Raw genomic sequence first — 27,341 nt, 5'->3', positions numbered from 1 at the left:
CTTCTAAATATATGCCTTGAATATTATTGCCCCAACATTCATAATTATTTTCCAGATAGTGATTCCTGGTACAGATATGTTACTCTGTGAAAACAACATATATATCAAGCCTAAACAAGACTCATTTTAGCGTTCAACTTGGGGGCTGAAGGGAGCCTCTATATGATTAATTTTTCTCCTCCGTATCTGAACATGCTAACAGAAAAAGTGTTTTTTTCCTGTTAGACCACATGCTTGATGTACATGCCAAGATTCTTCAGTCATGGAAAGTGGCCATTCCAGATATGCTTTTTAGAAATATTATAATAACTTAAAATTAATTAATACTTGTACTGTTTTAAAGTCTTTACTGCCAATGTAATCATAAAGTTGGCAAATTATACTTGAAAACAGAGGGTAACAAGAGGATACCGTGATTCAGAAAGTTAAATCAGATATGTACGTTCACTTGCCTGAACCAAAGCAGCTTCAAAAATTGCATCAGAAAACTCTTCTATGTTAACAAAAAACAGTTTAAAAAGGTAAAGACAGAAGTCACTAAAGCCAGAAATAAGCCGTGTGCTCATACGGTGTTAGTTAAATCTAAACCAAATCCAGTCAAACTGACAAAACATGCCAGAGAAAATAATGTTTGAGCAAACATAGATCCCAAAATCATTACCAGTTCACATCTGGAACATCCAAACCAATTCCTGGTGACTCTGGAGTTTGCATCATGTAGTAATTATTGCTTTAGAAGTGTTTTGTTCAGGCCAAATGAAGTTCTATTGTATTGTGTGATGAAAAAAATTCAGTTTCTTATCTCTGCCAACATGCAACTCTCTTCCTTAAACACCTGGAAAAACTCAGGTCTGGATTCGTTCTTTGGCCCAAGCTTTCCTTTATTCAACTTGAATGTCAGGGAGGAAAAAATGAGGAATACCATTAAATTATGCTGTGGTACTTAACAGTATTTAGAAAATACCTGAAATCATAGAATGGTTTGGGTTGGAAGGGACCTTTAAAGTCCAACCCACCTGCAGCGAGCAGGGACATCAGGTTGCTCAGAGCCCTGTCCAACCTGACGTTGAATGTTTCCAGGGATGGGGCATCTACCACCTCCCTAGGCAACCTGTTCTAGTGTTTCACTACCCTCACTGTAAAAAGTGTCTTCCTTATATGTAGTCTGAATCTACCCTTTTCTTAGTATAAAACCATTATCCCTTTTCCTATTGCTGCAGGCCCTATTAAAATGTCTGTCCCCAAATAGAATTGAACTTACCAAAAAAGCTGGGGGCAGGAGGGAAGGAATGAGACAAAACAGAAAATGGAGGCATTAAGGTAGCTTTAAAAATCTTAACAGCATCATGTCAAGAATTCTAACTGATCAGAGACCTAGAATCTATACTCGAGCTTTTTTTAAGTCAGTCCATGCTAACAAGGAAGAAAAACATCTACTTAATCATTCTAGAGCACAAACACATACACACTAGCGAACAGCTTTTACCACATCATGTTAGGCAGTATACACTTGAAACAAAAGCTTATGCTTGGTGGAATGGACTCCTGGGAAAAGTAAAAACTTAAACTACAATGCAAACCAGCTAAAAATTTATTATTGAAATTAATAAACAGAGCATAAATTAATTTTCATATATCCAAACACTGTATTTCAACCATAAATAAGTATTAATAGGTCTAAAACCACAACACTCAGTCCTAAAATGCCACGAGGAAAATCATTGCATACATACAACTACCTAATGAAACTACTTAACGACATTATTCAATGGATTGTATTATCTGGCCAGTTTTAACAGTCAAATAGAGCAACTGGAAAAAAAAAAGATTAAATACACATGCTGCATTTGACGTGTATGTAGAAACACCAGTCTCAATGGCTGTAAAGCCAGTCAGTTCCTTCTCCTACTCAACATACCCAAAAGCGCTTTACACTCCTGATGAAACTACACACAAAAATACATTCTCCACAGTGAAAGCACTAATGAATCAAAACCCAAGATCAATCTAAAAAAGTACTCTTCACAAAATTATTACCAAGTTTCATTACAATCTTTCTCCAGTCAGGCAAACAACTTCTGACAATAGAGCAAAATACTCTCAAACATTAATTCAAACTTCAAAACATTGCTGTACAAATTAAAGGAATAACTACAGCAAAAAGCTAGATTATGGATGTTACAATGGAACCATCATACTAACAGATTATTTCACACCAGAAATCATACAATGCTAAACACTTTTTATAAATGCAAGCAAGAGTATGGCGTCAGCAACACAGAGGCAGGCAATAAGACAGAAGGCATTTTTTGCGCTATCACTAGAACAATTTCCTGACTCATTCCATCCTCCAGCCCCAGGGACCACGCTGGCTCGGTCCATGCTGACAGCCTTCTTGACGTAACTGAAGCAGAGCACTGACCTAAATGCCGTTGCTGTTGAGCTCCTTGTAGCTCACGCTCAAGGAAAAGGGGCCAATATGGATTCAAAAGCTAGCACCGAATACTCAAGATATTTCAGCCTGAGACTGCTAGTGCAGAAATGCTCGTTGAGACCAAGAGCCCCACATCACCTCAACCTCTTGAGACTGAAACCACCAAAACCGACTGCAAGGCAAACTCTAGGCTGCTTAAGAGAAGAGATTTTTAAAAGGGAGCCTGCACGTCACCGCAGCACTTCGGTAGAAGCAGAACTGGCAGAACCAGCGTCTCGGTGCTAGGAGAGAAAGACAAGACCCGAGGTACCGAACCTCGGACGAGGTTAAACCACACCCTGGGCGTGATTTTAAGCATGTGTTCAATGAATTGCAGATTAATCCTCAACTCCCTGCCCCAAGCAACGCGCGGAGGCATTGCCAGGAACGACGCGGCTGTGAGGCGGCAGCGCAGTCCCTCCCGTTACCGGGAGGCCGCAGGGCTGCCGTTTCCCGACAGTGAGCCGCAACGGGCCCGGCTGCCGCGCTTCTCCCCTCCGGCGGGCGCGGGGGGAGCAGGTGCGAGCCCCCTCATTGCTCAGGCGCCCGGGGACGTGGCGGAGCGTCGCGCCGCGCCGCTCACTTCTCGCAGGACCGGCCCCCACGGAGGCGGACAGGCCGCGGCCCGGATCGTCCCCTCCCACCGCTACGCATGAGAGAGCGAAGAGGAAGGGCAGGGGGGAGGAGAATACCTCAGGCGCTGTTCGCATCACCGCCGCCGCGCAGCCCCGCTCCCGCCTGCTGGCGGCTCCGCCTCCGCTGCCTGCCGGGAGCGGGGAGGGGCGGGCTGGCATGGCCGCGGGGACGCGCCGGAAACTGCGCAGCAGCAGCAAGCGGGCGGGCGCCGGCCGCGCTTGACGGCGCCGGCCGCCCCGAGGTAACGGCCGGCAAGTAACGGCCGGTGAGTAACGGTCGGCGCGTAACGGTCGGCGCTCAACGGCCGCGCGGGAGGGGGAGGCTGCGCCTGCGCTCGCCGAGCGCACGTGCGGCGGGGGCGGGCCGCGCGGGAAGGCCGCTGAGGGGAGGCGGCCGGTGGGCGAGCGAGCCCGGGTCTAGGCTGGCTGTGCTTCGCAGGGCGCTGGGGAGCGCGACGCCGGAGGCCGGGAACGGCGGCGCGGGGAGCTGAGGCGCGGCGGCAGCCAGCAGGTGAGAGCGGGGCTCGGGCCGCGCTGTGTTACCGCCGCGGGGCCCGGCAGGCCGGTTGGCTGTCGCTGGGGGGGGGGGGGGGGTGCGCGGTGCTCTGCGGGCGACGCCGAGCCCTTTTGGCAGGCTGCAGGGTGCCTCTTCTGTGATGGAGCGGGTGCCTTACGGGTTTCTAAATGCCGACTGAGTATTTCATGTCAGTAGCTGTACGGTTAAGGTGTGCGTTCCCTCTGCTCGGGTAACGCTGGCTCAAAGCACTGCTCCATAAAGGGCACACTTGGTGAGGTACTGGTGCGTGTGTGTAGATACGTATATTCCCCTTGCATAGTTTTCTTGTGTTCTAACAGTTAACTCTATAAACACTTTTTCTCTTCTACAGTCTTTCCATAGCATATGGATCACTCTGGACGTGGATTAAAAACCAAGGAGGCTGTTTAACCATAGGTTTATCTGAAACAGTTCAGCGCCTCTTGGTGTTGAAGGAAGGCCAGCAAGCAGCACAGCCCTGGCAGCTGGTTAGCTGGCATCCCACCCCTGGGCCTCTCCTTTCCACTGCCTGGGGTCAGAGACTGAGGCTCTGCCTACCCAAAGTCCACTCCTGAAATCTTACATCTCTTAGCTGCAGCTATAATAAACTGCACTAGTTTAGGCCGTATTTTCCCACACTAACTCATTTTTTTTTCAGAAGGACTGAATGATTTGTCAACAAAACATGTAGTCCCTGTCCCTTGTTGTATACCCATAAAAGCATTTGATATAAGGAGGTTTGAGAGAAATCTGACTATAGAAGAAACTTTTAGAACAGCGGAGTAATAACATTGCATGCTGGTTTCTTTTGCAACTTCATCTGTTTTATCTTTATTTTCCTTAGTCTGTGTGAGGCTTCTTGCAGGAAAAGAAATTTGGGTCCACTTAAGGGAGATTTGCAACTCTGCCCAGCCCCTACTGGCTGTGCTGTAGAGAGAGTTACTTTGTGACAGCAATGATGTCTTGTTACTGTTGCACTACATTGGAATAAATTTTATGGCCAAAATTGGGGGTTTTGTTTGTTTTGGTCTGTGATTTGAATATTTATAATTATGACCTCAGATAAAGAAAAAATTTAGAAATCTGATTTCTTCTTGTATAAAGAACGGATAGGTAACAAATAACACAATGGAAATTCTTCTCACTTTTTTTCCTCAGACTTTTGTTTGTTTCTTTTCATCTTATCAATATCCCCTTGATGAAGGAAAGACTTGTAAGGTGATTTACAAGAAAGTAATTTTTAAGTGTCCCTTTAGCCTTTAAACAAAGAGATGTTCTCTTCACTGTAATGTAATCAGTAATTACCTGCTTACTGCAGTTTGTAACTGATTTTATTTATAAAGTTTCCCAAGGTACAGCTCACTATTATCAAAAGGTCCAGGTCCTTTTTACCATAGAATAATGCAATGGTTTGGGTGGAAGGGACCTTTAAAGATCATCTAGTTCCAACCCCCTGCCATGGGCAGGAACACCCTCCACTAGACCAGGTTGCCCAAAGCCCCATCCAACCTGGCCTTGAACACTTCCAGGGATGGATCATCCACAGCTTCTCTGGGCAATTTGTTCCACTGCCTTGCCACACTCATCATAAAAAATTTCTTCCTTATGTCCAATCTGAATCCATCTTCTTTAAATTTAAAAACCATTACACCTTGTCCTGTCACTACAGGCCCTGGTAAAAGGTCCATCCCCATCTTTCTTATAAGCCCCCTTCAGGTACTGGAAGGCTGCAATAAGGTCTCCCTAGAGCCTTCTCTTCTCCAGGCTGAACAACCCCAACTCTCTCAGCCTGTCTTCATAGGAGAGGTGCTCCAGCCCTCTCATCATCTTTGTGGCCTCCTCTGGACTTGCCCCAACAGCTTGATGTCTTTCTTGTACTGGGGACCCCAGAGCTGGATGCAGTACTCCAGGTGGGGTCTCACGAGAGCAGAGTAGAGGGGCAGAATCACCTCCCTGGACCTGCTGGTCGTGCTTCTTTTGATGCAGTCCAGGGTATGGTTGGCTTTCTGGCCTGCAAGTGCACATTGCCGGGTCATGTCCAGTTTTTCATCCACCAGTACTCCCAAGTCCTTCTCAGGGCTGCTCTCAATCCCTTCATCCCCCAGCCTACATTGATACCGGGGATTGCCCCGACCCATGTACAGGACCTTGCACTTGGCCTTGTTGAACCTCGTGAGGTTCACACAGGCCCACTCCTCAAGCTTCTCAAGGTCCTTCTGGATAGCATCCCTTCCCTCCAGCATATCATCTGCACCACTCAACTTGATGTTATCTGCAAACTTGCTGGGGGTGCACTCAATCCTACTGCCTATATCATTAATAAAGATATTAAACAGTACTGTTCCCAATACAGACCCCTGAGAGACACCACTCATTATTGGTGACTGCAGCTCTTTGGATATGGCCATCCAGCCAACTCCTTAGCCATCTAGCAGTCCATCCGTCAAACCCATATCTCTCCAATCTTCTACTTTTTCCTTGTTTTCTGCCTTCTGCTGTCAGCTCTGTAGGTCATCAGACCTTTTCGTAGGCCAATTTAACTCACTAGAATAGCAGAAATACTTGTGCTTTGCTGACTTTTCTGCTGTTTTGTGAGTTCAGTTAGCATGTGGAAAGTCTGATGATGTGAGCTATCAGGGAAGGTGGGGAAAGAGAAAAGAGAGCCCTCCCTATTCTGCAGCAGTGAGCTGCTAGATCAACTCATCTGCTCAAGGAACCATAACCATAGCCTTAATAATTATACCAGGTCCATAGCATATTTTGCATTACATTTTTCAAGTATCCAGGATGAAAGAAGGAAAGTAGCATAAATGGTTTAAAACATGACCCAGTAAGCTTGAAAGCACATTCCTGTGTAGTTTCCCATCTGTAATATGGATATTACACATTGCTACAAAGGGTTGTTTCAGTACTTAATAGAGCAGTCTTTTAATTGGCTGTTTTTCTTGGCAACTGTTGATCTGATGCCCGATTTTTGTAGGTTGTGCAAAGATCAGCAATAACTTGCTGTAATGTTACAAATGCTGAAATGTACAGGCAGGCCACTTGGTACCACTCTGTATCTAGTACTGGCAGACCTGGTTTATTTGCTTGTTGTCTTTATGTCTTTGAAATAAAAGGACAATTAATAATATTTTTAAAAAATGTTTAGTATAATCATAAGTGCAATAAAAGCCTTGGATGCCAGTATTATAGTACTATTGCTGGGTGATTATAGTTGGGCGAGGTATTGTACCTCTCAGAACAGTATTTAAGCTTTAAAAAGAAGAGCAGAAGTAACAGAAAACAACTGAAAAAAAATACTTGCTTTCCTTTTGAGAGGGGTGACAGGGAAAACAGGGACTTGCAAAGAAATAAATATGTTTTATAAAACCAAGGCATGCTTAAAAAGGAATAACCTGCAGGTTGTTAGTGTTACTAACCTTTTTGGGCATGTGTTGTATTTATGTGGTGAGAAATTGCCTAGGCATCCAGTCATGTGATCTATGTATTTTATTTACTCTGGAGAGCTGAGACTGTTTCAGGCCAAGGAATTGACCAAAAGTCCCTTGAACAAATTAGAGACATTTTCTTACTAGCTGTAGCATGGAGAGTAAAGTTATGTGTTTTAGTGTGGGTGATATCTGCACAACTTGTAATTGTATATAAAAAAAAAATCATGTTCCTGGCTAGACTAAATATATGATAATAGAGTTGAGTCAGAGTGAGATAGTGCTTTTGCCACTGTGCGAAAAAGTGGAGAGCTTGTGTTTCCCCTATATTCCAAAAAGCTTGTATACTTTGAGCTAATTCATTAGTTTTTACCTTGAGTGAGCCCAGGACCATGCTGTTTCTTGTACACCTTCCAACTCTACTTTGAAAACAACACGCACATTAAGGAACAGGGGTTAATATTTTTGTTCTTACCTTCCGTTACAACCATTAGTTTTATAAGTTAGGATATACTGTTGTACATGCTGCAGCCCAGTAATTCTGAAAAGTGCTGCTGAATACAATGAAAGTGTCACTAGGACACACCATCATCTCATTTTGACCCTCTCTTAAGTTACCATTGGGTAATGATTTGAAATGAGTTGTTACATTTTCCTACTGTGCTTTTTTTTATTCATGCTCTGTTGGTTTTAAGCATTCTGTCCAGTTCTGTAGGGTCTCTCCTTGCCCAGTATTATAAATGGTTTTGTGTTGAACTGGTATTTACACAGGTCTCCAAGAATGCTTCAGGAAATTTCTTTTTTTTTTTTTTTGAAAGGAACTATAATATGAGTTAGTGATGTAGTGTAAGAAAGGGTTGACAGGACATCATACTGTGGGAGAGGATGTTATTCAGTGGAAGTAATGCAAAGGGAACAGTCATGGCTGAAGGAAAGCTAGTATATTGATGACTTTGCAATTCAACTTACGTTGACTTCCTCCTGCATCTTAAAGAGATATGTATTTATTCTAGTTAGTTCTGTTTGAAGTCAGCAGGAGCAGAATTGGGTCCCTGTACTTCTAAACCTCTTGTGTTTTTCTGGCTGATTCAGGTGTAGTTAGCCTCAGTGCCAGTGAAGGAATGGACTTAAGGAGCTGTCTTCTGATGTGTACTTGGTTCATACTGAAGTTGTCCTCCACAAATGTGTCTGTGTGTATGTGTGATATGTGAGAAAGGCAAAATTTGCCCTGAATTTGTGAAATCATTTGAAATAGAATATTCCATGTCACTTTTAAAATATGCAATAGAGTTATACAGCATTGATACTGTGGAAGAGCTTTAGTTTGCTAGGAAGTCTATAACATTGTTAAAATAACATTAGGAGAAGTTTCCAAAAAGTGGCAGTAACAGCAGGGTGCCCTTTGGTAGTTAAAAATTGTTACACTAGCAGGATAAACTTTTAATAGTTTATTGTGCACTAAAGTCACTTTTGAAAGATGCAACAGTGGGGGTTTTTTGGTTGGTTGTCTTTTTTTAATGTTCCTCTGCAGCCATCTATACTGTATGGAATCTTATTGTAGCCATTTTTAAAGAAGTTTGTCCTTTCTGAGGGTTAGGTGCAGTAAGCTGAGATGCCCAGGCAAGACATCTACATTTCTGCATAGTGCCCTTGGAAAATATGTGAAACCTTGTAGAGTGCAAAGAATAGATAAGCTTGCAAATTCAGGGCCTAAAGCTGTTAAATCTATTATGTGACTAATTTAAAGTTTTGAGTTCATAATCTGCACTAGAAAATAAGTATTTTCAGTTAAGAAAATACTTTCCTGAATTCATTCTCACAGAAAATACAGGCTGCATTATTGTTGGTATATTTTTTTCCCCAAATTTAATCTCATTTTTCTTTAATTGTTTTATTCACTTCTTATTTTTCAGGAGTCTTTGAAAAATCCTTAGTGGTCATGACATTGTTACAAGTGACATAAATTAGCCAGTGGCTCAGAATGATGGATACCCAGAAGACTACAAATGGTTTGCAAGTGATTGGAGAAGGGACTGGTATAGGGAAATCGACACTCCACATGGTGGGGTATTTGGGAAAAGTCAGTTGAAACTTGTTTTACATGTGTGCAAAGTTCATATTTTTCTCTGCATTAAGAGATTTTTAATTGGTCTTAATTTTACAAAAAAATTTCTCAAAATTATTTTCCACGGAAATCTATAACAATGGCGAAAGATTATTCTAAGTAAATCTGTGCCTATGGTTTTTTTTTACTGGCACTACTTTTACTGGTGTTTGCATTCCTATGAAAGTTTATTTGTTCTTTCAAAGATCTGAGCTTGTGTTCCCTGGCAATAAGCGTCCGGTGGTTTAGTTCAAGTAGAATGAAATGTTGCATAATTGTGTTTTGCTAAAGATACCTTATTAAATATTTGAATATTTAATTCAAAAGATAAATTTATTTGGAACACTCTACTCTCATAAATATTAAAAAAATAAATCTAGTTTACTTTTCTATATTGTATTAGGTATTATATTTAGAAGTTGCATGTTGGTTTTCTATCTTGACATATGTGTGTCTCACCTTGGGATAATATGTGAAATACCTAAGTTTATGCTGCTCTTTTTTCTTTTTTTTTTTTTTTTTTAAGAACTGTAATCCTGTGGAGACAACCGCACCTGAGTACTGTCCAGTCTGCAAAGAGAAGGGCCAGATCCAAGTTTTACGGACTTACCGCATTAATTTTCAAGAGTCCATTTTTCTTTGTGAAAATCCTCAGGTATTACACTATTTAAAAGTTTTGTTTGGTTATGCAGAGGCCTTTACCTTCAGCAGTTACACCTCTTTAAGTTCAAGATTTTGTTGGTGGTAACCAGACTGTTGAAATAGGACCCCTTTGAGTCCGTATGCTGGATGATGTTTGCCTGTATATAGACAAAAACATAACTAACCTGTGTACATGCAGTATTTAGGCATACCTAGTTACCCTAAATAATTAAAAAGAGTAGATTAAAATGAGTAAAGGAGGGTTTCATTTATGTAACAAGGGAACACAAGTGGTACTAAATAAATCTTTGTATGAATCCGAATACAAGGTGAAAATTTAATGATCCATGTAACTAATACATGACTCTGGCAGATGTGAATCTGCCATTTTCCCTTCTTTAATGCAAATAGGTTTGTAATCACAATTACAATGTTTTTCTTTTCTCCCTTTTAAGTTTAATCTTAGCCGGATTTCTGTGCTGCTTAATATTTGAGTCATAATTTTGCTGCTTCTCCCTTCTCCACTTCTCCATGTTTGTGGGGAGGGTACAGCAATTCCGTATGATCTGGTGCCCTTAAATTAGTAGAGACTAGGCTAGGTATGTGTCTCTGACTTGCTTTTCCCATTCCTCCCTGCTTTTAAATAATCATAGTATCATTCTGGAGATTGGTAATAGCAGATTTGACTATATTCTGGTTGCAGAATAGCCATGCATGTAAGACCCTACCAACACCTGGTCTAATGCATTGGGCTAACCTGAAAGATATCCTGCCAGTTTTGGCAAAAGTAGTCTCTCAGGCATATAAGATGATAATACCAAATCTGTACCTTAAAGGAGAGGATTTAGCAGAATAAGTGAAGAGAACTCTTCTCAGCAAATTCAGGTTGTTTTCAGGGGTTGGAAGTATTTAGTGGAAAGTAGTGTTGATTATCACTACTGATATATTTACTTCACAATTGCTTATAGGACAGTGGTTGGATAAAATACCCTTCCTGTCATACATATGTTGAATTTATGTACTGATTTCATTAAAATATCAGTTTACAGAAGTCCTACATTCTATTTTAAGAGTATGGTTTGTACTTTTTTTAGCTCTTGTTAACCTGAAGTTGCTTTGTAGATTTCACTGTAACTTTCTTTCCTTTAGTGTATCTACCCACTTGGTTATAAACCATTAAACAGCATAATTACTTCTGCTGATTCAGAAAATCATCAAGTTCCATCTACTCATAAGAAGAGGAAATTGTGTGATATCAGTGACTTTTCTCCTGTTGAATCACATCCAAAAAACGCAAGAACTAATAATGTGGTAAATGTTGAGCACACTATTAATGCAGACCCTGTTGTCAAATGCTATCAGAATAGCTTATGTATTCCCAAGTCAAGCCTACGTGATGTGTTACAAAATGACCAGCAAAAACCTAGTAACAATGTGGAGTCCTGCATGCAGAAGGTAGAGTTTGAAACAACCGCCAACACCAACAACTCTCCAGAAAGTCCTCTTAAGACTTCTAGTCCCAGAACACAACTCTTGCCAAATTCTGAACTTTGCTCGACAACATCTGAAATTTTGCTCAAAGATGATAAAGGTTCCACTAATAACACAGATTTTTGTCTTCAGTGGAGAAACATGCATAATCTTTGTTGGTTAGATTGTATTTTGTCAGCACTGGTACACTTAGAAACATTAAAATCTACTCTGGCAGAAGAGTGTGATGATGGAAAATGTTTACTCCAGAAACTCTTAACAAAATATAATCAAGCAACAATGCTTCTGAATACCTGTAAAAGGACTAAAGTAAAAGGTGAGTAAATTTAGCTGCTGTTTCTTCATATTCAGACTGCTACAAATATGTGGAATTTAGTACAGTGCACTTAAATATGTGTGTCTCCTATTTCAAGATCACAAAGGAATGAGTTACAACTCATTCCCATGAATTTGCAGAGTAGTGTGCTTTACCTCACAGAATCCCAGTAACCTCTGAAATTGTTTTTCTTGGGGCAAATGTGCATTTCTTGGGGCAAATGTGCACATTTTGAAAGCATCGAAACCAAAGCATCTCTTGAATTTTTTTGGTCATATCCCACATAGAGAATTTGTGACTTGTTTGTGTAATTGAGCCTTACTTTGTTTCCTTCCCCTCTGTTGGTTAACATATTAGGTGCTGTTCTAATCTTAATCATAAAAATAATTGCTGTTGTGGTGTATATCCTTGTGTAAATGGGCAATTGCCTTGTCACACCAAAAATAGTAAAGCTGGGAACATATGTTCTCTTCTGGCTCCAGCTGCACCCTGCACTCATTGGAAGAATGCTTCCCCTGAGGTCTGCAAGCTGTGCTGTGGATGCTGTTGCTTCCTAACCTGTTTCAGTCAAAATTAGCCAAACACATTAACCTGGTTCATGTTGTCTGGAAGGGGTTAGTGAGTACTCATATGTGCAGCTTAGCAGCTTCGAGGACAGCAACCTCCAAGCACAGGGGCAGTGATGGGCAGCTGAGGGCAACCTTCTAGGCAGCACAGCTGGAAGCAGAGGATGTGCCACTGTTATCTACTAGTATGGCCTTTGATCATTTTAGGTTCTGTGGATTCAGTTTAAGACTCTTAAGTTCTGTTTTTCTTAGTCCTCTTGAACTGACTCATAGCTGTCATAAGTCTGAACTTCTAAAAGATCATCTGTTAGAAAATTAATACAGATCTGTGGTTAGCCAGTACCTTTCATGAATTTTTTTTTTTTCAATAGACATTCCAGGAAAAGTGTGTGTTTGTATATATATAGTCCCAGAACAGCATACTGGGAAAAATAATAGGTGTATAAAAAATGGTTTAATCCATTTTGTAGCAGGGAAAACATGCTATTTTACAGAGGAAAGAAAAAATATCCAAAGAAATTCTGAAGTAGTTGATATACTCTGCTTGCCAGAAAGTCAGGCTGCTTGATTTTTAGGTTTTCAGCTATTACCTGGAAGTACTCTTACCATCACAGAACCTGCCTGAGGTGTTTTTCTTTCCCCTCTGGTGTGCTATTGCTGTGTTTACAAAGGGGCTCTGGGCATAAGAGCCCTTAAATGGGGATGTTAGCTTGCTTTCCTTCGGAGGGGTGTTGGAAGATAGTGTCGTTTGAGATAACTTCAACCTTTTTATTTCCAGGAATTGCTGCAAAACAAATTAGTTTATTTGGGCAACAGTGGAGCAGGGACTGGATGAAGAGTATTGTTGTGGAGAATAGGTGTAGTATTTATTCTGCCCTTCTGTATAATTTTTCAGCATCTTTTATGTATGGTTGTTTTTAAAAACAATCAAAAGCAATAGAGCTGCAAGAAACTTAATTTTACCTTTTTTATATACATAGGTTTTATAAGTAAGAAATAGTTTCCACAGCTATTCTTTTATATTTTTATATTCCATAATCTTGCTTTAATTTGTGCAGGTTATGATAATGATTGTGTAGAAGTTATGTTCTTGCTTGTGCTTAAAGAACGTGTTTGTGTATGAACAATGTAACTTGTAAATTTAAAATGCATATTAAGATATATAATGTACACTATTTTAAAAAATGATTGTTACTATTTTGAAGGCTGACTTAGGAATTTATTATTTAATCTGGAACAAAACATAAAAAATTTTTATTACGAATTGTATAACATCATTGCAAAGCATGTAAGCAAATTTTTACACTTTTGATATTAATATTTAGTTTTTAAAATCTACTCTTAATCTCGGGGGGGGGGGTTGTAATGTTTATTACATTATCCTTAAATGTCATTACTATCTAGCTATTAGTATGGACTATTAGACATAATTTAAGTCAGGTCCAGTAATTTCTGGTTAGCAGTCTGCAGTAAAATGTGTATAACTTGTGTAAATTCTTCTGTAATTTTAAAAACAACGCCAAGCATTGGCTATTTAACAACAGTTTCAGGCAAATATGTCGATATGAAGGATGTCAGTTTGCAGAGAATGCGTGTATGGTAGGGGTACATATGTGTGTGAAAGGGTGGAGGTGTTACACAAAAATACATGAAAGCATATGTATTTTTTTTTCTTCAGATGTTCTTCCAAAAGTAGAATCGCATCTCAATGAAATCAGAAACAGAATTTTTACACAGCTTCAGCCTCAGCTTAAGTGTGAATTGGGTGAGTAATTAGTGCAGCATCTCAGTACTTACTTTCAGGAAACTCTACACATAAAGTGTTGTAGTATGTCAATACATAAAAATATGTATGTACGTATGCATCCAAGACAGCTTGCAAATACTTTTTTTTTTTTTGTTGGTGACATACACATATTTTACAGTGTTATCAGCTGTTTTGTCCCTTGACTGTTTTTTGACGTTTTAGAGAGCGTATTCTCGTCTTTGTAACTATGCTGCGGTCATGAAATTGTCATTGATAACAACCTAATAACATGCATCAGTTCCCTTGCTGTGAGGATTATAAATACAGCCTTGAAGGGATAACTGGAATTAAAATCATAGCAATGAGCTTATCTTCTTCCTTTTTGAAGTACTGAAAACTGATTTCAAATATTCAGTGACTGTTTTTTCTGCCCCATCTTTGAAGGTAAGAAGGACAGTCCAGTGTTTGCATTCCCTCTACTTTTACAACTGGATCAACAAGCTGAGAAACTATTCTTGTATTCATTTTCATGGAAATTTGAATGTGTATGTTGTGGCTACAAATACCAGGACCGGTGAGATTTTTATTTAAGTAGCTTCTATATGACTATTCTACCGTACCTTTTTAAATCTCCATATAATAGTTGATTTGCTTCAGATCTCCAGGTTTTGTACAGCTTAAGCTTGTTGGTGAAGTTTTACGTGATACACTTTTTTAGGCTAGCATTTGCAAATAATTTACTACTATGTCATTCCTCAGGAAACCATGTTATCACTTAAGAAAGAAAGAAATAATAAGTAACTCCTTGACTCCCTGGCCATGCTTACTCTAATATTTTGCTGAGAGTATACAAATTGCTGTGGTTCTAAAGAATATATGCCTAGTACACTTTTGCTATTGAAGAATAACTGTAATGTTCACTTGGATTACAAAGAATCAGAGATTCTCTCACATAATTTATCTATTTTGAAATAGTATTACAGGGAAGTAATTTCTTGAGAATTGATTTAGTTCTGTGTAGCTGTAGGTACAAGCTAGTCATTTAGGCTCCTTTTAGAGTCAGCAGAAAAAGAGAGACACCTTCAGAAGACAGATCACTTGAGAAATACCTGTTTCTCTCCACTATCTTAGGGTTATACAATAAAATTCTAGATCCCCAAGTAAGATGAGATTAATGCTATCTGTTACACTGCCAGCTCATGTGTAGTCCTGGTTAATAGGATGTGTTCAAGAGCCTTTGTTGCATACTGTGTGTTTTTTAAAAAGTTGAAAAATCTTGGTTAGGTTGAATATAAAGGAAGTCCTTTCTGTGGCTAATGAATGAATAAACTACGTTATTTCACTTTAATATCCCGTACATTGTATTTTCATACAATATAACCTCAGTGTAATTTCTGCTCTGAATGTACTTGTTTTTTTGAAAACAAGACCTTGTATAACAGATTCTGAGGTAATTTGTTACCACTTGCTTCTCTCCTTGAGATTCTGTGTTAGCTAGTAAATTATATGGTTCCTGGTACAAGCTCTGTCTTATGCTGAAAAGGAAACAGAGATAACATGCTAAAGGAGAAAGAGCAAATAATGTGAAATTGAAGGCCACAGAGCTGCCAGAACAAATGGTGACTGATACTGTTTGGCAGAACTGAATTCAGCTCTGACTTTGATGTGATGCAGTCACAGTGGAATTAATACAAATGGCATGCATATGAATAGAATTTGGCTTTGTCTTAACATTTTAATAACTTTTTTCCTAGTAAAGTCTGTACATTTATTGTTTTCTGATCAGCAGCTCAACTTACTCTTTTTTTGTGTGCGTGTGTGTCCAGATTTAGGAAAACACTAACAACATTCACCAATATAATCCCTGATTGGCATCCACTTAATGCTGTTCATATTGGACCATGTAATAACTGTAGTGATAGATCTCAAAGAAGACAGATGACTTTGGAAAAGTAAGTTTGAATATGTGATCTTCAAAATACAGTACATAAAATTCTGAGACTTCATTTATTGAACGTATCACTTTCAAAACCAAACTATTATCTTGGGTTTACAGAGATTCTAATTTTAACATTCTGATAAATATTCACTTTTTAAGATCTTAGATCATTCTTAAATGCTGAAATGGCAAATAGTGTTTGATAAACATGAAACATAGAGCAATGTTTAACATGCTGAGCAGCACATGTGTTTGAGCCAGGTCAACTGATATCCAGTGTCAGCCTCTCCACAACCCCTGCCATTGGTGCATAAAACTGTTGTCTCATCATCTGTTTACTAGTTTGACTTGGGAACAGTGTCCTTTCCTACTGTGGTTATGGCACAGTTGTTTCCTCATTTTTTTCACCTTTTCCCACTCCCAAAATCCCTTATGTGGTGGTGGTTTTTTCCTCTATAACAAAATGGAATATCTAGTCAGGGTATTCTTATCCCTTGACTACTGTGCAATCTGAAGAGTTCTGTATGGAAGCAGAATAGTAAGAGCAGGAGTACATACTCTTTGAGATGCCTTACTTTTTCATTAGGAACTTTTGCCACTATTTTGTTGTAATAAACTGATTCTTTATTGTTTCTTTATTAGAGTACCCTCAGTATTAATGTTACATTTCGTAGAAGGCTTGCCACATAACAACCTGAAGAGCTATTCATTTCAGTTTGAAGACGACACCTACCAAATAACGTCTATTGTTCAGTATCAGACAGATAAGAAGCACTTCATAACCTGGTCTTTGAATACTGATGGTAAGAACCATAAATTCTATTATAATACTTCATGAGTCTACATCAAATACCGTTTTAGGGGTTACTGCAAGTCTCAACAGTCCATATGTAATATCAAGGATTTCTTTTGTCTGTATTCTAAACTTCATATTAAAATGTTGTGGATAATTGTGGGAACTTTGTTACTCAGGGCGAAGGTTTCAGTTTGGTTTAACTGACTTGTTCAGCGATGTTCTGTCCTACACAGTACTCGGTGACAAACGTTATTTGGGTAGAGCTGTTTCCTTTCATATCTTTGTAAAAGTTAAAAAATACAGTCTGAGCATGGCTGTGGGACAAATGGTATTGGTCATTTTGAAGCCAGTTAATCCATTCGTGGCTGGAAGCGTGGAAACCTATAGAACTATCAGCATTAATGAAGTTTCTTTTCATTTCTGAACTTTACTGCACCTGAGGCACAAATCCATGTTAGAAACATTTCTAATGGTATGATGATTGTACCATTGATGGGAACTCCATAATCACAGAAGATGAAAAGTTTTAATTGTTTTAATTCTCATGCTTCTGTAAAGAGAACGGACTGCAGTCTTATCAAGACAACATGAAAATTGTCTAAATCATACTGCCATAGTTTAAGAAGAAATAGGAAGAGGAAGCATCGGGGAAGTGCCTAGTTAGGAACATCCTGTACATCATATATACCTATCTTTAAATTCTTAAAGCTATAAAATATTTGCTCATGATCTATGAACAATTTGCAGGTGATGCGGCAGATTATTAAAATGAGCAGTTTCTATTAAACCCCCATGCCTCCTACCCAGGCAATGTAAAGGTCTACAGAGAAACTTAATTTGAGAGGTGGTTCTTCCCTCAGACCTGTGCAGGTATTTCCAGACAAGATGTCAGCATCATTAGCTCAGACAAAAAAACCCTTATGTTCATTTTTTGGTTGACGTACTCTGACCTGTAATAATATTGCTGCAAATGCTGCTTGTGTGTAATCTTTTTACAGTGGAAATCTCCCAGTTTTCCCCGATGTAATAAAGAATGGAGAAAACCCGTTTATTTTCTGCTTGTCAGGGGAATGGGTCAATAAAAATATCTGACAAGTGTCTGAGTTTAGTGACTTCAATTTTAAAAGTCTCTGAGTCTCTGCATTGGTTGCTATTTATTTTTCAGGAACTTGGCTTGAATGTGATGATTTAAAGGGGCCATACTGCAAGAGACATAAAAGATTTGAAGTTCCTCCTTCAGAGATTCATATTGTTATCTGGGAAAAGAAAACATCCCATGTGCCAAAAGAACTGAACTCACCATTCCCGAGTAAAAATACGGAAGATTTTCCTCTTAATAATGTACAGTCAAATTCCACAGTATTGCATGGTGGTTTTGCTAACACTGTAGACAAAATACCTTCAGAGCATCACAAAGAGGATTCTGCAAGAACTCCAGAGAAGAAACAGCAGCGGGTAGCTGAGGATGAAAGTACTGCTTTTCATGGTTCAGAAAATCTGGCACATGATGATCTTGTAACGCTGATGCTTGAAGAAATTCAAGTTGACTCAGAAGATAAATCACTGCTGAACGGACAGATAGTGGGAAATAACATTGTTGAAATGGACGCACTGCAACAGCAGGAATTAGCTTTTTCACCTAACACTCCACATACAGGAGAGTTTGCTGGAACTAGTCTAGCTATGAACAATAAATGCAAGTTAAGTGAAAATTCCAGCATTTGCTTAACTCTAGAAGAATCGAACCCAAAAAATATAACTCCTCCCGTGCCCAAAAAACATGACCCTGGCCCATCTGACTCATCGCTTGCTCAAAGAATGGATGACAGAACTAATTTACCTAACAGAGAACATGGATTAAATTCAGAACTACAGCTAAGCAAGAAGTTGTCACCAGTAGAGAATATCACACAAAAATCACCTGACTTGAAATATGCAAGCAAAATTGTAGTTAATTCTCAGGTTGCCAATTCTGCTGCTGCCAATAATTCCTTTCAACCTTCACACAAAGACCAAAAAAGAGGATTTGTAGGAAGTTGGGTAAAGAAATTACTAAGCAAGAATTCTTCTTTCATGCCTTCAAGTGCCTCAACTCTCAAGAATGAGAGAAGTTACAAAACTCCTTCAATGCAAAAAATAAGTGAAGTGCGGTTGCCAGTTAAGGGAGCAAGTAACTTTGGTGGATTTCAGAGCAAAGGTACAAAAAAAACAACTGAGCCCCCAAAGTCAGTGGTTCCTCAGAGTAACAATACTCATCCTTTATCGAATTTCAAAGGCTTTTCTCAAAGCACTCGTCTTCCAACAGCAAGTCAAACCAGTATTGAAGGTCCAACTTGGAATAAGTCAGCAAGTGTCTTCAGTACCTCAGGTAAAGTGACTCAGTTCCATTCACCTAGCTGTAACTCTGGGAAGGCAGAAGAGTCAGATAGTGACAAAACAAAAAAACTTCGCCTAAAACTGTTAAGAAAACTTAATGCTAAGAAGAAGAAGTTGGCTTCACTGGATAGGCTAGCAGTGGAACAGATGAAACAGGAAAAACCTGTGAGTGGAGATGTAAGCACCCCATCACAGAGTGAATCTCACAACGACAGTGAATTATTGCAGAGCTTTTTAAAGGAACTGCAGTATCAGATTGATGTTGCAGATAATGAATCTGAATTTAATGCGAACTCTGTATCAGGGTGCACTAGCCATAGTAACAGTGATGAAATACTGGCAGAATTGTTGTCCCCTACTTCAACTGTTGCTTCCTTAGAGGCTTCAAAAAGTGAAGATGAATGTATGTATATGGAGATGGTGGATAGCAGTGTGGCAACAACAGCATCCGATGAGAAGACCAGTGTGCCAAACGCAGCACTGACAAGTGAGGACCACAATTATTACAGTCCTGTAAAGGACAGTAATTCGGAACTTCATACAATAAGCAAACCTAGTGTGAAAAAACTTGCTTTTGAAAGCCCTACAAGGGAAGATATCCTTGAAGACCTGTTCTCCATTTCAGCACCAAGCTCAATGGCAAGTGACCTAGATTTACCTCATTTTGATGAAACTCTGTTTGAAACTTGGTGAATACTCGGTTTCTTGGATTTAAGTATTTTTCAATATTATGTATATTTTGAAACAAAGCACTATTAAATTATATTTTCTAACTAGTTTAATTGCACACTGGCTGTACTTGAACAATTTACATTTGAGGTGTTTCTGTTCTTAAAATGTTATTGTAGCAGACAAATAAGGTTTTAATGCATTTTATTTTTCTGAGAAGCAGTTATTTTAGCTGTCAGGTATGATGATGATTTTTAATGGTCCTATGAGTCTTAATTTTTGCTGCTTTTAATATGGAAAACTTATCCATATTCTACGGAGTTTGAGAAATAATAAACTTCAGTAGTCTTGATGATGTAATGGTGTAAGAAATATTAGTTAGGTAGTAGTGATTTATTTTACAGGATTACCCAACTCCTGAAGTCTTTTTGTGTGACATTAAAAAAACCCAGTACCTTCTGTAATCAGGGATGTTTGCGTCTTTTGATACAAAGATCATTTGCAACACTAAACTCAAGGCTGGTATTCTGTTAGGAACTCTACTCTTTTCAGAATTACTGTTCAACAAGCTCACCCTGATGTAAAAACCCCTTGGATCCAAGGAAGGACAGATAAATGGTAGAAATTTCCTATTTAAAGTTATGGCATGTCCTGAGTTTTCATCCCGGGTAACTGAAAATATAATTTGGCAGAATATTCTTCTGAGCCAGGTTATTTTTTAAGTAAAATTAATAAGATTTGGATCAAAGTTTGCAGCACTAAGAAAGAATATCAGATGTAACTTTTAGTTATTTGTGGCTGCAAATTCAGTCATAAAAGAAAGGTTTCTAAGAATGAAAGTTAACTGTAAGTTAGCACCCATTACTGTTGTCGCTAGGAGGTTTTCATGGCTAGAGCAGTGCTCCCCTGTCCGTATGTGAGAGTGCCAAGGAGAGGCAAGGTCAATAGGAAGAAAATGATGGAAAAGGTGGCGAGGCAGCAGTGAGTAAGCAGCGGGATTCACATCTTGGTGTTTCTGGATTTGTATAGCTTTCGTTTTGCTAAATGGGATTCTTTTTTAAATTCATAGACACAGACCTGAGAGTATTATATGCTGAATTAGATTAGCTGTACATTTTTCTTGTACTTGGAAATAACAAGGATTTTTATCAGCAAGTCTTTATTTCAGCCATTTTTAGAGATATTTTGCATTTTTAATTGTTTTAGATCCCAAGTTCAAAACATTAAGTCTTCAGTCTTACTCTTCCAATAGGTGCAGTTGAACATAGTTGTTATGACAAGGCACGGCTATGGATTTAAATGGTCTTGGATTGCTTGAACCAGGTTTAAAAAGTGTTTGAAAATCTGTCAGTAGCACTGAACTCACCTTGCCAAGCTATTTCTATAGCAATTACGTACATGTTTATCAAACTGGCACTTCAGACAATGAATGGTTTCATTCTTGAAATATAAGTCTTTGTAAAGAACTTGAGCTCCTGCTTTAAATGTTGTAATTGGTAATGTTACAATAGAAAACAAATCAATGAATTCTGAATGTACGGTGCCGGTGTACTGCTGGTGAAATGTTTGTCCGTTTGTGACTTCCCTTATTAAAAAAACCAAACAAACAATGCTGACCAAAATTAAAGTTTGATTTATCAGTGAATAAAACAGATGCCTCTACAAGACTTGAGGGGGGTGATAAGATTTTCCTGCGGAGTTTTCCAACCAGTGGTTTCTATATATGCAAACCACTGAAAACCAGTGTGTCTCGCTACCCCTGACTACTTGTTGCAGAGATTTCCCCAATGTGGGGAGCTGCCTTCAAGCGTAAATACTGTGTGTGGCCGACTGGCTTGCAGCTGCCTGCAGCTGTGAAGTGGGAACTCCTTCACCACAGGCTCAGGACAGGGCATAGACCCAGGGGTGAGTGAAGCAGCAAGCCTACGGTTGGTGTGATGCAGAATGCATAGGGCTACGTGAGGAAGAGACCCCACTAGAAGATGAGAAAGTCCAGGTGTAAGGAGTACAGTAAGGTTTATAGCAGAGAAGGGTGTGGGGGCATATTTGCTGTGCATATATGCTTAGAGAGAAGTGAGCATCTCTGGTCACCACTGGCAGCACCTCCACAAACTGATGTCAGTCCTCGGTCTGCAGCTGCCTGGGATACAGTCTGGGTAGAAGCTCCAAGAGCAAATAAATAATGCTTGAGATTAAAGTAAGTATGAAACTAAATCTGTTAGTGCTGCAAGTTCTTTGTTGCCTTTTTTCTGAAATAGTTAGCTAAAGGTGATGCTGTAGATTTGTCTGTTTCTGTAAATGTTTTACCGCCTCTGATCCTGTGCAAGTGAGAATTCAGCTCAGATTGAATGAAAACCCCATGACCAAATAAACATTTTAGAATTCGGTGATTACTGGACTTTTTGTTTTGAGACTAGTTTTAAAATGCAGCTTTTTATTTGCCGTAAAGAGAATACAAAGTATTAGCTTTCTGTCAATTAGAAACACACTAGGTGGGCATATAGGAAATACGATTAGTGAGCAGATGTTAGTCCACTGTATTTTGGAAATTTATCAATGGTATAGGGTAAATTTCCCAAAGTCTGATGGTTTCGTATACTTCAAAGGGATTATATTTCACATGTTCCTTCACATCTTGCATCACATAATCTTCTCAGTCAGTGTCTTCTGATTTGGGAAAGGCACAACTGTAGTACTCTCAGATTTACAGCTTTCTGAGTGCAGAATCGGCTCAATGGTGGAAGTAGCACTCTGATTCAGGGCTTACTACTTCATGATATATTCAAATAGTTTTTATTAAAAAGAAAGGGCCGCTTTCTGTCATCCTGCCTACAGTAAACCAGCCCACCTGCAAAAGAGCTGCCTGGATGGGTATTTAGCTGTAAACCTGCTAGAGCACTGTTCTAGAAACTGACTATGGTGCTGATTACAAATCTGCTTTTGATCTTGATGTTTTTCATGGCTGGCTATTGCCATTTATTCTTCCAGCACTGTTTTTTACTTTAAGTAATTATTCCTTCCTGACAATGTATCAACGAGAACAATTGTGTCTTGCCTGTGTTCCTTTTGCAAAGCTAAACAGCTGCTGTTCTTCTCCATGTGAGCCCCTTCGTGCTCAGAGCAAAGCACGTTACCTTCTGAGCAGATTATGCAGCTCTAAGTGTGTGCCGTGCTTTAAAGTCCACCAGGATTCAGTGTCGGAGTGGAAGAGCTTACAGTCTAAGTATAGATCTAAGACAGCGTGCGGGCAGAGCAAGAGAGGGAATAAGGTTAACAGGATTATAAGGCTGACGAAGTTTGCAGCATGCTTAGTTTTGCACCGCTATGCACGAAGAGAATGTAGTTGTTTACGAGGGAGATGCTGAAGCTGCACAGTGCAGGAGAACGCGGTAGAGCCATGGGGCTCACTAAGGAGAGTGAATAGTGGGAAATGAGTGTAAGGAAGTAGGCCTGGCCATTTTTAATGTAGGGACTGGTAGAATAACCCGTTGGGGGCTGGGTGCCTCCAGCTGATGTTTTCTGGAGAGGCTGAAGAACCCCTCAGGAGATGTTTCTCCTTGGGCATGGGTCTATATTACTCTTTTATGTAAATCACTATATAAAGGGGCTTCCATAATGCCCAAGACAGGGTTTTGGCTAGCTGTAATCCTGTCCAATTTACAAATAGGGCAAGTAGGCAACATGTTGAAATAACCTGTGAGCTGTAAGAGTTGGCACTACGCTGGGACATTTGCCACAGAAGTGCCTGGTGAAGAAGCATCTCCCCTTTCCTCTTTAGAAAAATGAACTTTGATCCTGGTGACTGGTCCTGCTGCAGAACCTTTCAATGGAAATGCCAGAGATGGAGAGCTGAAGAGTAGGAGAGCCCCAAATTATTTTATATCCCTCTGTTAGTGGACTGCATGTTCAACTTTGGCTTAGAGAGAGGGTGGCCCAAAATTTTTATGTATGAGATCCATATTTGAGCCTTTAAACAGTGTTTTGCAGATCTCCTATACTGTAACTCTGCCTTTTGTGTAGGTTGTTTTATTTTTCTGTATCCGTATTTTTACTGGCTTGCTCCTTCTATTGGTGCAGCAGAGCAAGAGATTTAAGTAATGGGGAAAGCTGTGAGAGAGAAGTTGTGCATTTAATTCTTCTGAGATAGCATTTTAAACTATTTCAGTGAGCATCCATTGCCCTTTTTTCTTCTCTCCGCGTTCAAGCCTTGCTTCACCATGGGAAGATGAGATTTTTAAATGGTTTGTGCCACAGCACCACAATTGTTATCATTAACTGGCATCATCTCCAGCCAAAACTTTTAGCGGTTTTGGGGCTAACTCACCAAACGTCATCTACAACTACGGCCGTTCAGGGGGAAGCAGTGAAAATGCTATTGTTTGGTGGTGGAATCTTACTATCTTTGAAGGTTTTCTCCAAAGTTTTTTGATGATGTTCAGTCCATTTCAGCTGAGACTCCTTTCTCCTCCTTTAGGTCACCCTTTCAGGTAGACCAGGGGAAAGTTTGTTTGCTGACGGGAAGCTTGTGCAGGGGAATGAACCAAACCTTCCCCGGAAAACGCCCAGCCCTGCCCTGCCACTTCTACTCCTGGCCTCGCTGGAGAGCAGATCCCATGCCTGGGAGGCAGGTCGCCTTCTCCCACTCCCGAGCGGGGACGCGGGTGTGCCTCACCGTTGGGGATGTCCCCCACGCCCCTCAGGAGCGCAGGCGGGTTTTAAAGGAGGAAACGGGGAAACCGACGTCTGCAGTGACACGGGAAGAGAAAAAAACCCACACAGGGGGGAAAAAAACCTGGTGTTTCCGCCCGGTTTCGAACCGGGGACCTTTCGCGTGTTAGGCGAACGTGATAACCACTACACTACGGAAACTCCCTGTGTGAAGCGTTTTCTCTGCGACCCCTCTTGACCGGGCGCAGGGAACATAGCTCCGCGTAGCAGCATAGAACGCCCGCCGGCAGCAGTGGCCATGGCGGAAGGTCCTCTACACGGAGTGGTAGGCACCGGGGTTGAAAGCGGGTCTCAGCGGCATAAAGCCGACGCAAGCCGGATCCAGCCGCCGCGAAACCGGCCCCGCAAGGGAGGAAAAAGACGCCGGCGCCTCAAAAGTTAGCGCCTCGTCCCTGGGTGGGCTCGAACCACCAACCTTTCGGTTAACAGCCGAACGCGCTAACCGATTGCGCCACAGAGACCCGCTGGAAGCCTGGCCCGCCGAGCCGCTCCTGATGCCCGCGGCGGCCGGGGGCGGGCTGGGTAGGGAGGCCGCGGCTGCGCGTCCCGGCGGCGAGCGGCGGGGCTGAGCCCACGCACTCCCGGGGGTCCTTTTGTCACCCGCGGTGCGAAACGGCTCCCCGTTGGGAGCGTCCCCGGGAGAGTTTCGCTTTGTATTCTTGCCGCTTTTCCTACAGCGCCTCGGGTTGGTGATGGTGGGTCGGGTTTTTAATCACCAGCTTCGGTCTCTATTTGCCTCTTTAATCTGAAGAATATTCCTCCCCTCCTCCCTTTTTTTCCCCCTGTTGTTTCTGTGGCCTTTCCCATACGAGCAAGGGAGAGGGAAACAGTAGACAAGCAGAAAAAAACAGAGTTCAAAGTTCTATCAGTTGGTGGGACAATTGCGGGTGGGAGCCTGAAAGCTTCTCTCAGAGACAGACCAGCCGGCAAGCAAAAGCTCTGTGAGTATATGCCAAGGATGAGAAAGACAAAAATGAGCATCGGCCTATTACTTAATACATGGCCAAAGTATCTGACATCTTGTCTTCCAGTCATTTTGATACTAAAAGGACTAGTTGTGACCAGAAACTCGAGGAACAGAAGACAACATTAATCCCATATTATTCAAAGACCTTTGATAATTATTTGCAAGAGCTAATGGAAAGTGGAAACACTGACAGAAATGAGTCAGGGCAAAAGAAACATCTCAAAGGAGAGTGGAGGGGGAGACCTGGGAATCTGCTGCCCAGGCAGCCTCACTTCAGCTCTAAAAAGTCTGTAAAATGAATTATTAAACAACCGATTTGCAGCCACCTAAAAGTTAATAAGGTGACAATGACAACTAACGTGAGCTGTGAAAACCAAATCGTGCCAAAGGAGCATAATTTGCCTTCAGGAATCCCAGAAATGGAGGAGAAAGGCTGGAGCGAGGAAGACATACCCTTGGTGGATGAGGGTCAGGTCAGGGAGTACTTAAGCAACCTGCATATGCATAAGTCTGTTGACCCTGACGGGAAGGTAATGGATCATCTAATCCTGGAAACTGTCAGGCACATCAAGGACAAAGATATCATCAGGAGTAGCCAGCATGGCTTCACCAAGGGAAAGTCATGCTTGACTAACTTGATAAACTTCCATGATGAAGTGATTGGCCTGGTAGATGAAGGGAGGGCAGTGGCTATTGTCTACCTGGACTTCAGTAAGGCCTTTGACATTGTCTCCTGTAAGATTCTTACAGAGAACACAGCTGTTAATGTATGGATTGGATAAGCATATGGTGAGGTGGATTGAAAACTGACTGAACAGTTGGGCCCAGACAGTGGTGATCAGTGGCACGATCTAGTTGGAGGCCAGTAACTCATGGTGTACCCCAGGGATCAATACTGCTCAACATCTCCATTAATGATCTGGATGATGGGGCAGAGTGTACCCTCAGCAAGTTTGCAGATGACACCAAACTCAGGGGAGTGGCTGATACACCAAAGGGTCATGTTGTTATCCAGAGGGACCTTGATAGGCTGGAGAAATGGGCCAACAGTTACCTCATGAAGTTCAACAAGGAGAATTGCAAAGTCCTGCAGCTAGGGAGAAACAACTCCATGCTGGGGGCACTCAGCTGGAAAGCAGCTTTGCAGAAAGGAATGTGGGGGTCCAGGTGGACGCCAAGTTGAACAGTAGCCAGCAATGGGCCTTTGTGGCAAAGAAGGCGAATGGTATCCTGAGCTGCATTAGGCAAAGCATTGCCAGCAGGTTGAGGGACGTGATCCTTCCCCTCTACTCAGCACTGGTGAGGCCACACCTGGAGTGCTGGGTCCAGTTCTGGGCTGCCCAATACAAGAGAGATATGAACATACTGGAGACAGTCCAGCAAAGCACCGTGAAGATGATGAGGGGACTGAAGCATCTCTCCTATGAGGAAAGACTGAAGGAGCTGGGACTGTTCAGCCTGGAGAAGAGAAGGCTCAGGGGGATCTCATCAATGTATATAAATACCTGAAGGGAGGGTGCAGAGAGCATGGAGCCAGGATCTTCTCAGTGGTGCCCAGTGACAGGACCAGAGGCAATGGTCTGAAACACAGGAAGTTCCCTCTGTACATCAGGAAACTCACTTTCACTGTGAGGGTGACCAAGCCCTGGCACAGATTTCCCAGAGAGGTCGTGGAGTCTCCTTCCTTGGAGATATTCAAAAGCCACCTGGACATGGCCCTGGGCAACTTGCTCTAGGTGGCCCTGCCTGAGCAGGGGGTTGGACCAGATGACCTCCAGAGGTCCTTTCCAACCTCAACCCTTCTGTGATTCTGTGAATTTCCCTTGTGACAGGGTGACTGGTTGCTGGGGCTGTCTGAGGGCCACCACAGTGACACCACATGGTATCACAATGGCTGCTGAGAAGCTGCTGCTTGGGAGAAAGGGA

General features: G+C 41.1%; 1 protein-coding gene and 2 non-coding genes across 6 annotated transcripts; 1 reads left to right on the top strand and 2 right to left on the bottom strand.

The window, feature by feature from the left end:
- The first annotated feature begins 1,653 nt into the window (after positions 1-1,653).
- USPL1 (ubiquitin specific peptidase like 1) lies at positions 1,654-21,330 on the top strand. 4 transcript variants are annotated; one of them, XM_054837616.1, is made up of 10 exons: positions 3,239-3,374; positions 3,548-3,619; positions 8,988-9,083; positions 9,705-9,833; positions 10,970-11,627; positions 13,872-13,958; positions 14,385-14,514; positions 15,767-15,892; positions 16,522-16,682; positions 17,841-21,330. In XM_054837616.1, the coding sequence occupies exons 3-10, from the start codon at positions 9,081-9,083 to the stop codon at positions 19,742-19,744; spliced, it is 3,198 nt and encodes a 1,065-aa protein (XP_054693591.1). In that variant the 5' UTR covers positions 3,239-3,374; positions 3,548-3,619; positions 8,988-9,080; the 3' UTR covers positions 19,745-21,330. The 4 variants fall into 4 exon arrangements, with proteins under 4 accessions (XP_054693590.1, XP_054693591.1, XP_054693589.1 ...); XM_054837614.1 differs by having other exon boundaries at positions 8,988-9,154; XM_054837615.1 differs by lacking the exons at positions 3,239-3,374; positions 3,548-3,619 and adding an exon at positions 1,654-2,740 and having other exon boundaries at positions 8,988-9,154.
- A 3,186-nt stretch (positions 21,331-24,516) lies between these two features.
- Positions 24,517-24,589, bottom strand: TRNAV-AAC (transfer RNA valine (anticodon AAC)). The gene has a single exon. It is a non-coding gene; the product is annotated as a tRNA-Val (tRNA).
- A 246-nt stretch (positions 24,590-24,835) lies between these two features.
- Positions 24,836-24,909, bottom strand: TRNAN-GUU (transfer RNA asparagine (anticodon GUU)). Its single transcript has one exon. It is a non-coding gene; the product is annotated as a tRNA-Asn (tRNA).
- Positions 24,910-27,341: the final 2,432 nt, after the last annotated feature.

The sequence above is a fragment of the Grus americana genome, chromosome 1 (genome assembly GCF_028858705.1).
Source record: "Grus americana isolate bGruAme1 chromosome 1, bGruAme1.mat, whole genome shotgun sequence".
Lineage (NCBI taxonomy): Eukaryota > Metazoa > Chordata > Aves > Gruiformes > Gruidae > Grus > Grus americana.
Note: the sequence above shows the minus strand (reverse complement) of the source record. Positions and strands in the feature narration are given on the sequence as shown.

Excerpts from the sequence above, each read along its gene's own strand:
- USPL1 (XM_054837615.1), top strand. The coding sequence starts at position 9,056 with ATGATGGATACCCAGAAGACTACAAATGGTTTGCAAGTGATTGGAGAA. Across the intron at positions 14,515-15,766 it reads GGCTACAAATACCAGGACCG|ATTTAGGAAAACACTAACAA; the intron begins GTGAGATTTTTA and ends GTGTGTGTCCAG. Across the intron at positions 16,683-17,840 it reads CTGGTCTTTGAATACTGATG|GAACTTGGCTTGAATGTGAT; the intron begins GTAAGAACCATA and ends TTTATTTTTCAG.